Source organism: Myotis myotis, unplaced genomic scaffold (genome assembly GCF_014108235.1).
Source record: "Myotis myotis isolate mMyoMyo1 unplaced genomic scaffold, mMyoMyo1.p scaffold_m19_p_6, whole genome shotgun sequence".
Lineage (NCBI taxonomy): Eukaryota > Metazoa > Chordata > Mammalia > Chiroptera > Vespertilionidae > Myotis > Myotis myotis.
In genome coordinates this window covers 28,508,071-28,521,991 of record NW_023416368.1, presented here as the reverse complement: position 1 = coordinate 28,521,991, position 13,921 = coordinate 28,508,071, and the positions used below count along the sequence as shown (strand labels likewise).

Below are 13,921 nucleotides of genomic sequence, written 5' to 3'. Positions count from 1 at the left end.
TCTTCAAGTTTATCTAAACAGTTAGGCTAGCATGCTCATGATGAATTTATAGATTAATATTTTTAGCTTGAATGGTTTCATTTTATTCATTCTTTAGTAGGAAATACATTTACATGGTTTAAAATGTTTCCCTCCCATCTCCAATATCAAGCCACTTAGTACATCTTTTGAGTATTTCAGATATTGCAATACCTTGGTTATCTTTCTGGAGATGTTTTCTTTATATACAAATAAACTGCCCTCTCCCATCTTATTCCATAGTATTCATCTTGCTTTTCCTCTTGTGTTCTTCAATCAATATATCTTCAATCCTTAAGTAACGACATATTGTTACTTAAGGGGATGTCTCATATTTCTTCCCAGATCGATCGTGTCCCATTTTGTAGATATATCATTATTTTTCCCCATCAACACCAACAGTTAGTGGAACAATGATTAGCTTTTGCCTAACTTGCACTTTTACAATTTATTAAATTATGTTGGTGAGATGTCATTGTGAAATCTCATAGTAAAGAAAATCTTAACATTTCTAAATTAAACTTTTGGTACTGCCCTGGCCGGTGTGGCTTAGTTGGTTGGGCATCATCCTATGCACCAATAGGGCTGGGCCCCAGGTAGGGTGTGTGCAGGAGGCAGCAGATGGATGTTTCTCTCTCACATTGATGTTTCTTTCTGTCTCCCTCTCCCTTCCTCTCTCTCTAAAAATCAATGAAAAATTTGAAACATTTTGTACTTATGGTTGCTTTTATGTTTTCTGATTAAAAAAATAACTGTACCATGATACAAACTTCCCTCTTGAGTTGGTTGCTTACCAATACAATGATGTATAACAAAGCTGTACATTTGAATCTACCATAGGCAAGGGTACCCTCCATCTCAAATACAGACAATTGTTTTTCTACAATTGTTGAAGAAAAACAACAACAATGTGGGTTTAGCAGGTAGTTAATATTTCACATTTTGTATTATAAAATGTCAATTCCCATTTTTATTGCTTTGCCTATTTCTTGCATTCTCACATGTATTTAATTTTATAAATACACTTGTATCATACTATTCAAATATTTTGAATATCCCATTACTTTGGGGGAAATCCTAGAAATTGAGAAGGGAGTTCTCACCAATTTGTTAGCAATTGGCAGATTTTAAAAAATCAAGTTAATTTAGTTTTAAAATAGAAATTCTTTGATTTATGTTATAACTGAAATCTTTCTTTGGGAGAGGAAGTTATTCATAGATTGACTAAGCCTTTTTTTCTATACATAATCTTCTCCCTTAACTAGAATGAATTATTTTTAAAATAGATTTTATTGATTTCAGAGAGGAAAGGAGAGAGAGGATGATAGAAACATCAATGATGAAAGAGTATCATTGATTTCCTGCCTCCTGCACACCCCCTACTGGAGATGGAGCCCGTAACCCCACCCCAACTGGAATGAACCTCCTGGTTCACAGGTCCACGCTCAAACACTGAACACTGAGCCACACCTGCCCCACTAGAATGAATTATGTATTTTTAGAAATAACTGAATACATATTTAAGCTGTTTCTCATGAGAGGACCATTTTCCTTTTCCATGTTAACTTATTTTACATAAATGATTTTAGAAACATTCTATAATGTTCTACTAAAGCCAATAAACAGAATCATTAAAATTATTATACTTAATAGAATTATAAGCTTTCTGGAAGTTGCTAGGAACTGTAATGGAAAGAGGTTTGATACTTAATTTTAATTAACAAATTAGAAAGTTGAAATTTGAAGAGACTTCATTTAAGGCAAAATTTATGAAACACCTTAACCACTATTGAAACACTTTAATAACAAGACTGCAGTTCAATATATCTTTTGTCAAGTCTTAATCTTCCTGCAAGCAAAGGACCCTTTTCTTTTGGGGTTATTATTGGGTAGCAAATGAACTATTTGCTTATTCAAAATAACTGCAATAGAAACTTAGTGATAAGAGCTACTATATTGATCTAGGTTATAATTTTAAGGTGTAACTTATTGGGGGGAGCTTTGATTACAGTTGTCTTGATGATTTTACAAGTATATCAGAATTTTAACAGAAGGTGTATGTTGGCATGTGTCCATTTGAGAAGTCTCTTTTTGTGACTCTGATTTCTCCTTTTGAGAAAGAGTTTAATCACTTCCAGTTGATGACATTAAGAATGAATTCATGGTGAAATTGAAAGTTGGGCTTTACTTTGATGTGAAGCTAACATTTTCACAGGTAAAGATGGAGGTAATTTTATAGAAGCAGCTTGAACAAATAATGTGTTGAAGAAGAAAACAAGTGATCTATATTGTATGTAAAATAGAATTCAATTGGGGAGTAGTTGAAAATAACAATGGAAAAGTTACCTTGTGATCACTTATCAGGTCATGTAGAAGTGATTCTAATTTCTCGGAATTTTTTAATTTAGTGCAATTCAATAAAAGCTGTAGTCATGAAGATAAATGCGATGGTATGTGAAAAGAAAAATAGACTCTAGGCAGACTTTGAATAGGGCAGGTAAGGAAGAAGATGTAATAAAAGGTATCATATTGGTGATACGGAGAATGTTCATGCCATTAAAATAAAATGAAAATTTCAAGGGTTGAATTTGGGAGTTAGTAATGATTTCTCTTTATATTCCTCAAATTGTAATTAAATTATTTTCCAAACCTATTTCCATTGCAGTTCCTAGCAATTTTCAGCATCTATGGGTGAAAATGACAATTATAACCATAGAAATGAGAAAGATGTAGGTTTGGGAATATCTTAAATAAAACTCTTAATTGAAACATTGGAAGTGGATGGGAACACTTAAATAAAAGCATATAAAAGGTTGAGGTTGAGAGAAAAATATGAGGCCATTTAGGGGCAACTGAAGGATCACAGCATCAGCAAACAATGGGTAGAAATTTCACTAGAATTAGTAATAATGGGGAAGTGTGTGAAGGAAAATGTTTTAAGGGGGAGGCCTAATATAAACTGCAGAGAAATTTATAAATGCAAAGAATATAAATATACACTAAAATCTTTATCTTCCATTATTAAGTAAAAGAGCCATCCACAGGAGTATTTGATATTCATTGAACAAAAAACAATAATGGACTTCAATAATCTATAAGGTTTTAAAATTTTGGATAAAATTTGTTCATTTAAAATTACATTCTTTTCTCAGAGCAAAATATAACAGCATGTCTGATGACTGAAATATAGGCAAATGTTTTTTTATGTACATAAAAAGTGTAGGATAATTTTCACTTCTGATTCCCAAACCGCGTTCGAATCACACTTAAATTTTCTTAATTGATTGATATATAAATTATTGGAAGGAAAGTCGTTTCACTATGAAAAAGTTGATCCTTTACCCTACTCTAAATTATAAAAGAAGTTAGACAAGATGAAACCGACTCTGCAAATGACAAACATGAAGAGATTTACTATTAAAGTAAAGCAAAAGAAGATTTAAAAAAAAAATAATTTAAAGAACTAGACTGCTAGAGCATAGCGCAGTTATATGAGTTCATTTCTTACTTACCCCTTGGAGCCGCATGATGTCGCTGTCTACCAGGAAGTTACATCTAGCTTCTAGCTAGTATTCAAACACAATCCTCCTATTACTGCATCCTTCCACCAGTGCTGAATGATGGCAGGCGCAGAAGATTTGCATTAACAGACTTGGATCACACCGTATTTCATCTCAATGCCGAGAGATCTTCTGTTGGAAATAAAACAAGTATTTGACATGGTTATTACCCTGGAAGGCCGCCTGGGATCTCGGTGTCTGCTGCTCTCGCTTATGTTCCTTGCAGCCTGGGAGGCTGGGAGCGGCCAGGTCCACTACTCGGTCCCGGAGGAGGCCAAGCACGGCACCTTCGTGGGCCGCATCGCGCAGGACCTGGGGCTGGAGCTGGCGGAGCTGGTGCCGCGCCTGTTCCGGGTGGCGTCCAAGGGCCGCGGGGACCTTCTGGAGGTAAATCTGCAGAATGGCATTTTGTTTGTGAATTCTCGGATCGACCGCGAGGAGCTGTGCGGGCGGAGCCTGGAGTGCAGCATCCACCTGGAGGTGGTGGTGGAGAGGCCGCTGCAGGTTTTCCACGTGGAGGTGGAGGTGAAGGACATTAATGACAATCCTCCGGTGTTCCGGGTAAAGGAACAGAGAGTGCTCATTTACGAATCTAGGCTGCCAGATTCCCTGTTTCCACTAGAGGGCGCTTCGGATGAGGATGTTGGTGTAAATTCCATTTTAACCTACAAACTCAGTTCCAGTGAATATTTCACGCTAGATGTGAAAACAAACAGTGATGACAATACACAAATTGGGCTCGTGTTAAGGAAGCCTTTGGACCGAGAGGATACTCCTGAACATAATTTATTGCTCATGGCCACTGACAGAGGCAAACCTGAGCTCACCGGCAGCGCTCAGGTGCTGGTCACCGTGATGGACGTGAATGACAATGCTCCCCGTTTCCAACAGTCTGAATACGAAGTGAGAATATTCGAAAACTCAGACAACGGAACCATAGTTATCAGACTGAATGCTTCTGATCCCGACGAAGGAATTAATCAGGAGGTTTCTTACTCTTTTAATAGCTTTGTTCCACCCATGGTTATTGACCAGTTTAGCATAGATTCTAATAGTGGAGAAATAAAAATTCGAAATAATTTGGACTTTGAAAAAGTGAAATCCTATAAAATCCGCATTGACGCCACGGACAGAGGCCACCCACCGATGGCGGGCCATTGTACAGTTTTGGTAAAAGTCTTAGATGTTAATGATAACGTCCCTCAGATTTCCTTGACTTCATTGTCCTTTCCAGTCAGGGAAGACGCTCCACTCGGTAGTGTGATTGCCCTAATCAGTGTGTACGACCAAGATGCTGGCGCCAATGGCCAGGTGACCTGCGTCCTGATGCCCCACGGGCCCTTCAGGCTGGTGTCCACCTTCAAGAATTACTATTCTCTGGTGCTGGACAGCGCCCTGGACCGCGAGAAGCTGTCACACTACGAGTTGGTGGTGACAGCCCGGGACGGGGGCTCGCCGTCGTTGTCGGCCACCGCCAGCGTGTCCGTGGAGGTGGCCGACGTGAACGACAACGCGCCGCTGTTCGCGCAGCCCGAGTACACGGTGTTCGTGAAGGAGAACAACCCGCCCGGCCGCCACATCTTCACGGTGTCGGCGCGGGACTCGGACGCGCAGGAGAACGCGCGGGTGTCCTACTCGCTGGTGGAGCGGCGGGTGGGCGAGCGCGCGCTGTCGAGCTACGTGTCGGTGCACGCGGGGAGCGGCCAGGTGTCCGCGCTGCAGCCTCTGGACCACGAGGAGCTGGAGCTGCTGCAGTTCCAGGTGAGCGCGCGCGACGCGGGCGAGCCTCCTCTGGGCAGCACCGTGACGCTGCGGGTGTTCGTGCTGGACGAGAACGACAACGCGCCCGCGCTGCTGCCTCCGGCTCCAGGCGGCCCGGGCGGTGCTGTGAGCGAGCTGGTGTCGCGGTCGGTGGGCGCGGGCCAGGTGGTGGCGAAGGTGCGCGCGGTGGACGCGGACTCGGGCTACAACGCGTGGCTGTCGTATGAGCTGCTGCCGGCGGCGGGTGGTGCGCGCAGCCCGTTCCGCGTGGGGCTGTACACGGGCGAGATCAGCACGACGCGCGCCCTGGACGAGGCGGACTCTCCGCGGCAGCGCCTGCTGGTGCTGGTGAAGGACCATGGCGAGCCGGCGCTTATGGCCACGGCCACTGTGCTGCTGTCGCTGGTGGATAGCGGTCAAGTGCCCAAGGCCTCATCGCGATTGTCTTCTGGCTCTGCGAGCGCGGAGGCGGCGCTGGTGGACGTGAACGTGTATCTGATCATCGCCATCTGCGCGGTGTCCAGCCTGTTGGTGCTCTCGCTGCTGCTGTACACGGCTCTGCGGTGCTCCGCGCCGCCCACCGAGGGTGCGTGCGGGCCGGGGAAGCCCGTGCTGGTGTGCTCCAGCGCGGTGGGGAGCTGGTCATACTCACAACAGAGGCGGCAGAGGGTGTGCTCTGGGGACGGGCCGCCCAAGACGGACCTCATGGCCTTCAGCCCCAGCCTTCCTCAGGGTCCCAGCTCTGCAGACAACGTGAGTCTAAAGAATTTTTATTTTCAGCTACTTAAAAACGCAGTCTTTTAGGTTTTCTGCTCAAATATTGTTTATATAATTTATTATATGTTTAGTTGATAGATTTATATGTAATTTTGTTTTTCATATTATTGCACTTTTTTCACTCTTTATGTTGAATTATATTTACTGGTATGTTAAATATGCAGTTTTGTTTTTAGAGTGTCCAATCTTGTAGGTTATAATTGGCGATTTATAGTAGTTATTTTTTTATTTTTGTGGGAAATTTTTACTAATTGGAATAATGAGTTTACTTTCTATTATATAGTGGAAGTCCCTAACTGAATGTTTACATGCCCCACTTTGCTATGAAGTCTTTATAATTGCTTTTTAAAAACAAATTTGAAATATTCTATACATTTTTATTTATAAAAACTTACATATTTCAATATCATCTGTTCAATATTGCCTTTTTATGCTTAGTCTAGAACTTGAATTATCTTTTCAATTTTCTTTTTCTAGTTACTGAATTCTTTTTAACTTACTCAGTAGTAGTTTTTTTGCTTGCCCATGATGAATATTGTAACTTAAAAATATAGTTTAAATGATATTTCAGTAGTATATTTATTTTGTTCTTTCTTTGTATAACCAACATACCCACATTCAAAATGTCAAGTAGCCGAAACCGGTTTGGCTCAGTGGATAGAGCGTCGGCCTGAGGACTGAAGGGTCCCAGGTTCGATTCCGGTCAGGGTCATGTACCTGGGTTGTGGGCACATCCCCAGTGGGAGATGTGCAGGGGGTGGCTGATCGATGTTTCTCTCCCATCGATGTTTCTAGCTCTCTATCTCTCTCCCTTCCTCTCTGTAAAAAATCAATAAAATATATAAAAAAAAGTCAAGTAGTATATAATGACAAGTCTGTCACCTTCAAACCTAAACCAATCACTTTATCTCTTCGAATTTCTGAAACATTTTAAATTTCTTTAGTTTCCTCTAAGATTTTATATGTATATATACAATCTGCCTTTCTTCTTTATTTTAAAAAAGCAAGGGCTTACATTTAACCTACTCTTAGTTTTTCTACTATATCTTGGTATTTATGCCATATTATTTCATAAAAAGCTTTCTGGTTGTTTGGTTGTTTTCTCTTTTAAATACCTGCATCTTATTTTATTGTATTGTATATAGTGATTTATTCATCCATTTCTATGTTTATACATTAGTGGACCAATACCTTACTTAAACAAACTCAACCATGAGTATTGTCCACTTTTACAGTTGGTAAAATCTTAGTATCCCTTAGGAAGTTATTTTAGAATGTCTGTTTATTGTTCTCAGTGTTCTTTTACATAAAGGTAGAGATGCCCATATTCAATGGAATTATTTACTATTGAGCAGTAATTTGCATCCACACAATCAGAACAAATTTGCTCCTCTTGTTGAAAGAATAGTCAAATTTGTAGAATAACCTATAAATATTCTAACTTTTGATGATGATGGTAATTGTAATTCTATTTGTATTGCTTATTTTTCTTTTATTTTCACATACATATACTTTAAAAACCATTTCCCAAGCACACTTGAAGAAAAATTTAAAATTCTACTTTTGGGGTGGGGGAATGACTAGAAGTTGATATGAAATCCTCCTCCATACTCCAATCTTTATCCACCAATTATCACTTTTTCATTACGGTAGCGTTTTTTTTTCTTTCTGAAATTCAAACTGACATACCAAGGCTATGGAAAATTTCCTTTGTTGGTAAAAGTTCTCACAGAGATATTGAAGAATGCAGTTATCTTTACACAATCTTTCTCACAATTTAGAATGAACTATATAGTAGTTTACATGAAAATAATGTAAGTAGTTTCACAGAAAATGCTCTTATTCCCCTTTTCCATATTACTTGCACTTATATAAGGATTTAAAATAAGTTTATTCTGTGCCTGAAAATATCATTATGATTACATGTTAATCTCATTCTCATACATCTGGATTAATAGGTACTTAAGTAAAAGCCATATGTGATGCTTTAGTTAAGTTTTAAAATTTAGAAATCTTCAGTTAGGGCCAAATTAATGAAATATTCTTACCTCCCAAGAAAACCTTCAAGTAAAGAATGCTGGCTAATACATATTTTATGAAGTCCTTTCTGATAGTAAGAAAAGGGTTTTCTCGTTGCTCCAAAATAACTAGAATAAAAGCTCAGTGATAAGCACCTCTACAGAGGTTCCAATTAAATATATTAAGACAGATCTCATTAAATAAAGGTGTTTTTTAAAATCACAGCCACCATTGAGAATTGCTAATATATGAATTCGAAGGAGAGCTTAATCACCACTACTGAGTCATTTAAGATGAAAAAGTAAAGTGCAACTTTTGAGGTGTATATATCAATATTTAAAATATTGGGAAGAAATTTATTTATGAAGAAAGAGATACACAGCTGGAACAAAATTAACGTAAGGAGCCAGGCGGCATAAATACTTCTACGACTGATAAAGGTGAAGACACACTATTAAGTAGAATAAGAGGAAAGAAAATATTCATTGGATTAAAAGAACCCCATTTTAGCGAGGTAAGTGAATTCAATAATTATTACCCTTTAGAGCCGCTTGATGTCGCTGTCCACAAAGAAGTTCTGTCCGCCAAGATCCAGCCTTCCTCTAGGAGTCCTGTATCCGGCTCTAAATGCTGAACAATGGCGGAGGCAGCGGAATTGTATTGAAGACTTCAGGAAACGCACCAGTACGCCTTTGTATCAAACAAGCTCTTTGACAGCAATAAAACGAGTACTTGACATGGTGTTTCCTTGGCGAGGAGGCCCGGAAGCCCGGTGTCTGCTGCTCTCGCTTCTGTTCCTGGCAGCCTGGGAGACTGGGAGCGACCAAGTTCACTACTCGGTGGCGGAGGAGGCCAAGCACGGCACCTTCGTGGGCCGCATCGCGCAGGACCTGGGGCTGGAGCTGGCGGAGCTGGTGCCGCGCCTGTTCCGGGTGGCGTCCAAAGGCCGCGGGGACCTCCTGGAGGTAAATCTGCAGAATGGCATTTTGTTTGTGAATTCTCGGATCGACCGCGAGGAGCTGTGCGGGCGGAGCCTGGAGTGCAGCATCCACCTGGAGGTGGTGGTGGAGAGGCCGCTGCAGGTTTTCCACGTGGAGGTGGAGGTGAAGGACATTAACGACAACCCGCCGGTGTTCCCGGTAAAGGAGCAAAAGCTGCATGTTTCAGAATCCAGATTGCCAGATTCTCGGTTTCCGCTAGAAGGCGCTTGGGATGCAGATATGGGAGCGAACTCCATTTTAACCTATAGGCTTAGCTACAGCGATTACTTCACGCTAGATGTGAATTCAAAAAGTGAGGAGAATAAGCAACTTGAGCTCGTGTTAAGGAAATCTGTGGACCGAGAGGAAACTCCGACACATAACTTATTACTGACGGCCACCGACGGAGGCAAACCTGAGCTCACCGGCAGCGTTCAGGTGCTGGTCACCGTGATGGACGTGAATGACAATGCTCCCCATTTCCAACAGTCTGAATATGAAGTGAGAATATTCGAAAACTCAGACAACGGAACCATAGTTATCAGACTGAATGCTTCTGATCCCGACGAAGGAACTAATCGGGAGATTTCTTACTCTCTTAATAGCCTTGTTCCACCCATGGTTATTGATCAGTTTAGCATAGAATCTAATAGTGGAGAAATAAAAATTCGAAATAATTTGGACTTTGAAAAAGTGGGTTTCTATAAAATCCGCATTGACGCCACGGACAGAGGCCAGCCACCGATGGCGGGCCATTGTACAATTTTGGTAAAAGTCTTAGATATTAATGATAACGCCCCTCAGATTTCCTTGACTTCAATGTCCTTTCCAGTCCCAGAAGATGCGCCACTGGGTACCGTGATTGCCTTAATTAGTGTGTCCGACTTGGATTCCGGTGTCAACGGGCATGTAACCTGCACCTTGTCATCCCATGCCCCCTTCAAGCTGGTGTCCACCTTCAAGAATTACTATTCTCTGGTGCTGGACAGCGCCCTGGACCGGGAGAGCGTGTCGGACTACGCTGTAGTAGTCACCGCGTGGGACGGGGGATCACCTTCGCTGTCGGCCACCGCCAGCCTGTCCGTAGAGGTGGCCGACGTGAACGACAACGCGCCGCTGTTCGCGCAGCCCGAGTACACGGTGTTCGTGAAGGAGAACAACCCGCCCGGCCGCCACATCTTCACGGTGTCGGCGCGGGACTCGGACGCGCAGGAGAACGCGCGGGTGTCCTACTCGCTGGTGGAGCGGCGGGTGGGCGAGCGCGCGCTGTCGAGCTACGTGTCGGTGCACGCGGAGAGCGGCCAGGTGTCCGCGCTGCAGCCTCTGGACCACGAGGAGCTGGAGCTGCTGCAGTTCCAGGTGAGCGCGCGCGACGCGGGCGAGCCTCCTCTGGGCAGCACCGTGACGCTGCGGGTGTTCGTGCTGGACGAGAACGACAACGCGCCCGCGCTGCTGCCTCCGGCTCCAGGCGGCCCGGGCGGTGCTGTGAGCGAGCTGGTGTCGCGGTCGGTGGGCGCGGGCCACGTGGTGGCGAAGGTGCGCGCGGTGGACGCGGACTCGGGCTACAACGCGTGGCTGTCGTATGAGCTGCTGCCGGCGGCGGGTGGTGCGCGCAGCCCGTTCCGCGTGGGGCTGTACACGGGCGAGATCAGCACGACGCGCGCCCTGGACGAGGCGGATGCACCGCGCCAGCGCCTGCTGGTGCTGGTGAAGGACCATGGCGAGCCGGCGCTGGTGGCCACGGCCACTGTGCTGCTGTCGCTGGTGGACAGCGGCCAGGTGCCGAAGACCTCTCTGCGGGCAACTTCTGGTGCTGCGGTCGTGGAGACAGCGCTGGTGGACGTGAACGTGTACCTGATCATCGCCATCTGCGCGGTGTCCAGCCTGTTGGTGCTCTCGCTGCTGCTGTACACGGCTCTGCGGTGCTCCGCGCCGCCCACGGAGGGTGCGTGCGGGCCGGGGAAGCCCGTGCTGGTGTGCTCCAGCGCGGTGGGGAGCTGGTCTTACTCACAACAGAAGCGGCAGAGGGTGTGCTCTGGGGAGGGGCCGCCCAAGACGGACCTCATGGCCTTTAGCCCTAGTCTTCCTCCGGGTCCTCCTGGATCTGTAGTTGCAGTGGGAGATCCAGAAGCTTCTTTTGACTCCACTGGGAAGGTAGGTTGCTCTTATATTTTATGTATTAATATATTTATTAATTTAGTCTAGAAAATATTCTTATTACTTATACAGTACATTTAAATAGTTTTTATCCATTCATTTTTAGGTATCTGGTCTAATTTAAACATTTATTACCAGAAAGTGAATACCTTAAATTTATAGCTATTTTTGTGTTTGTTTCCACTTCCAATTGAGAATCATTATAAACCATATGTTGAACAATTATTCATTAGGTACTGAATTACTTAAAAAGGATCCTCATCCAAGGATATCTTTTTTAAAAAAATGATTTTAGAGAGAGGAAAGGAGAAATATAGAGAGAAACATCCATGAGCGAGAGAAACATGGATCTGTTGCCTCCCCTTTGCTACCCTGTGGGGGTTTGGACCTAGGGGCTCCCTCCACCCCCCAGGTTCCAGCCAGCCTCAGTGGAACCAGCCATGTACTGGACCACCCTCCAACCAACTGAGCCAGACCGGCCAGGGATGAATTACTTCTATTTAATACCTGTTATGGGCGTCATACTGAATTACTAAAGTTGGGATGTCATTGAACCTGGACATATTTGGTGAAAATCAGTTTAGTTTTTACATGTTAAGTAAACGTCAACACCACTCTATCATCATTTATTTATTTCTAAGGTATGGATAGTATCTCATTGAATAGCTTTGCTAATAAGAAACCTCACAGCAGAAATACGTAGTAACTGTTACTAGTCAACTTTGTAGTTTTCTCCCTTTCTGTGGGTGGAGAACTTTGAGAGACATGGTTGGTCAGCACTACTGGGTATTTATAACATCAGTGAGTAACCTCCAGTGTATGCCTGAAAACAGATGCTTTAACTTGAGGGATCTAATTTTAACAACAAATGTTACAAATATAATTCTTATTAAAAATGTGTAGAATTTTTTCTGTATGTCTGACAATGTAGGCCATACGAAAATGCTGACTGAGAATTTTCTCTACACTTAGAATATTTATTGAAATTCATATTTTATCTGATATGGAGAAAATACATCCCAATTGATATTTTCTTTCTTCAAAAATCTTTCTCCTATCTGTCAAAAACTTCTGGTAATGATATAAAGTTTGGACATTAAAGATCTACCTATATTCTACACTTTGAGTTCTCTAAAAATTCATAGTTTGGAACTTAATTACCTCTACCAGTTTATATGAGTATTTACTTTTTCTTCAATATTCCAAAAGACAGAAATCTGGATATTAGGTGATGCAGCTGTAAAGTCACTACATGGCAAACTTATATTTCCTGAATTGTGGTTTGTGCCTTTCAAGTTGGTGGTTCTTCACACGCTATTGTTAGTTCAAGCATTTGTTTTCTAATTAATATTTTAAAAACTTCCTTTGTACGTATGTGGAGTTTTTGTGATGCAATTATATTTCTATTCTATATTTTTATTGTGTTAGGTATTTTAAAATATATTTTATTGTTTTTTTACCGAGAGGAAGGGAGAGGGATAGAGAGTTAGAAACATCGGTGAGAGAGAAACATCGATTAGCTGCCTCCTGCACACCCCCTACTGGGGTTATGCCCCAACCAAGATACATGCCCTTGATCGGAATCGAACCTGGGACCCTTCAGTCTGCAGGCCTACGCTCTATCCACTGAGCCAAACCGGTTAGGGCGTGTTAGGTATTTTAGACAATGTTCCTTAATTAAAAACTCAGTGGAACAAGATTGGAGTGGTGTTGAGAATAGAGCCACAGTAGTATAACCATGAAAATGTAAGTGACTTAGTTTTTCCAAATACATATTTCAATAATTTTAAAAATTTCATTCTATAGAACACATGTTTGGTACATCCTACAAAACAATCTTTTATTTTATTTCTTTTAAAACTTAAAGAGCCTCTGAACTTCCATGGTAAAACCTGTCTGTCAGCACAATTCACCTTAAATCTAGACTTATACCTTCAAATATCTCTGTCCTTGCACTTTTTTTTTTTCAGGTTCCATATGTTACTTGAGCTTGGGCTGAGTTATTTGAATATGTTATATTGATTAAGGAGCACTAAAAACGTCATCCCCCACCCTAACCAGTTTGGCTCAGTGGCTAGACAAAACTATTTGATAATTCAAAAATATTTATTTGGGGTATTTGAAAAGCTTAAACATAACAATGATGAAAGTAGTTGTGTATGAAAGTGAAAAATCATACATTTTTGAATTATTTTATTTATAATCATAATTAAGATTCTTTTTGCCCATGTAAGATGTACCTAAAAAAGTGAAACTTCGCCAAAACCGGTTTGGCTCAGTGGATAGAGCGTCGGCTTGCGGACTGAAAGGTCCCAGGTTCGATTCCGGTCAAGGGCATGTACCTGGGTTGCGGGCACATCCCCAGTGGGAGATGTGCAGGAGGCAGCTGATCGATGTTTCTCTCTCATCGATGTTTCTAACTCTCTATCTCTCTCCCTTCCTCTCTGTAAAAAATCAATAAAATATATTAAAAAAAAAAGTGAAACTTCGTTCTGTATAACTGATTTCTCAAGAAAAGCCTTTTATGTTTTCCTAAAAACAGGAGCCCCTACTCAGCCTGAGCAGTAGCATTAGGGAAGGCACTGTAGAGTGACAATATTATATTGGTAATAATTTTCCCCAAGGAACCAATCTGTGTCTCCAGCATTA

The 13,921-nt window shown here is 42.3% G+C and overlaps 3 protein-coding genes across 4 annotated transcripts in view; all 3 read left to right on the top strand.

Moving 5' to 3' along the window:
- Positions 1-13,921, top strand: part of LOC118658047 (protocadherin alpha-C2) — a 164,099-nt gene that overhangs the window by 37,250 nt on the left and 112,928 nt on the right. The gene's annotated exons all lie outside the window — the stretch shown is intronic.
- LOC118657796 (protocadherin alpha-6-like) lies at positions 3,711-6,143 on the top strand. The gene has a single exon (XM_036312427.1). The coding sequence runs from the start codon at positions 3,738-3,740 to the stop codon at positions 6,141-6,143; it is 2,406 nt and encodes an 801-aa protein (XP_036168320.1). The 5' UTR covers positions 3,711-3,737.
- LOC118657795 (protocadherin alpha-8-like) lies at positions 8,792-11,320 on the top strand. The gene has a single exon (XM_036312426.1). The coding sequence runs from the start codon at positions 8,873-8,875 to the stop codon at positions 11,318-11,320; it is 2,448 nt and encodes an 815-aa protein (XP_036168319.1). The 5' UTR covers positions 8,792-8,872.

Coding starts and splice junctions, on each gene's coding strand:
- LOC118657796 (XM_036312427.1), top strand. CDS start 3,738: ATGGTTATTACCCTGGAAGGCCGCCTGGGATCTCGGTGTCTGCTGCTC.
- LOC118657795 (XM_036312426.1), top strand. CDS start 8,873: ATGGTGTTTCCTTGGCGAGGAGGCCCGGAAGCCCGGTGTCTGCTGCTC.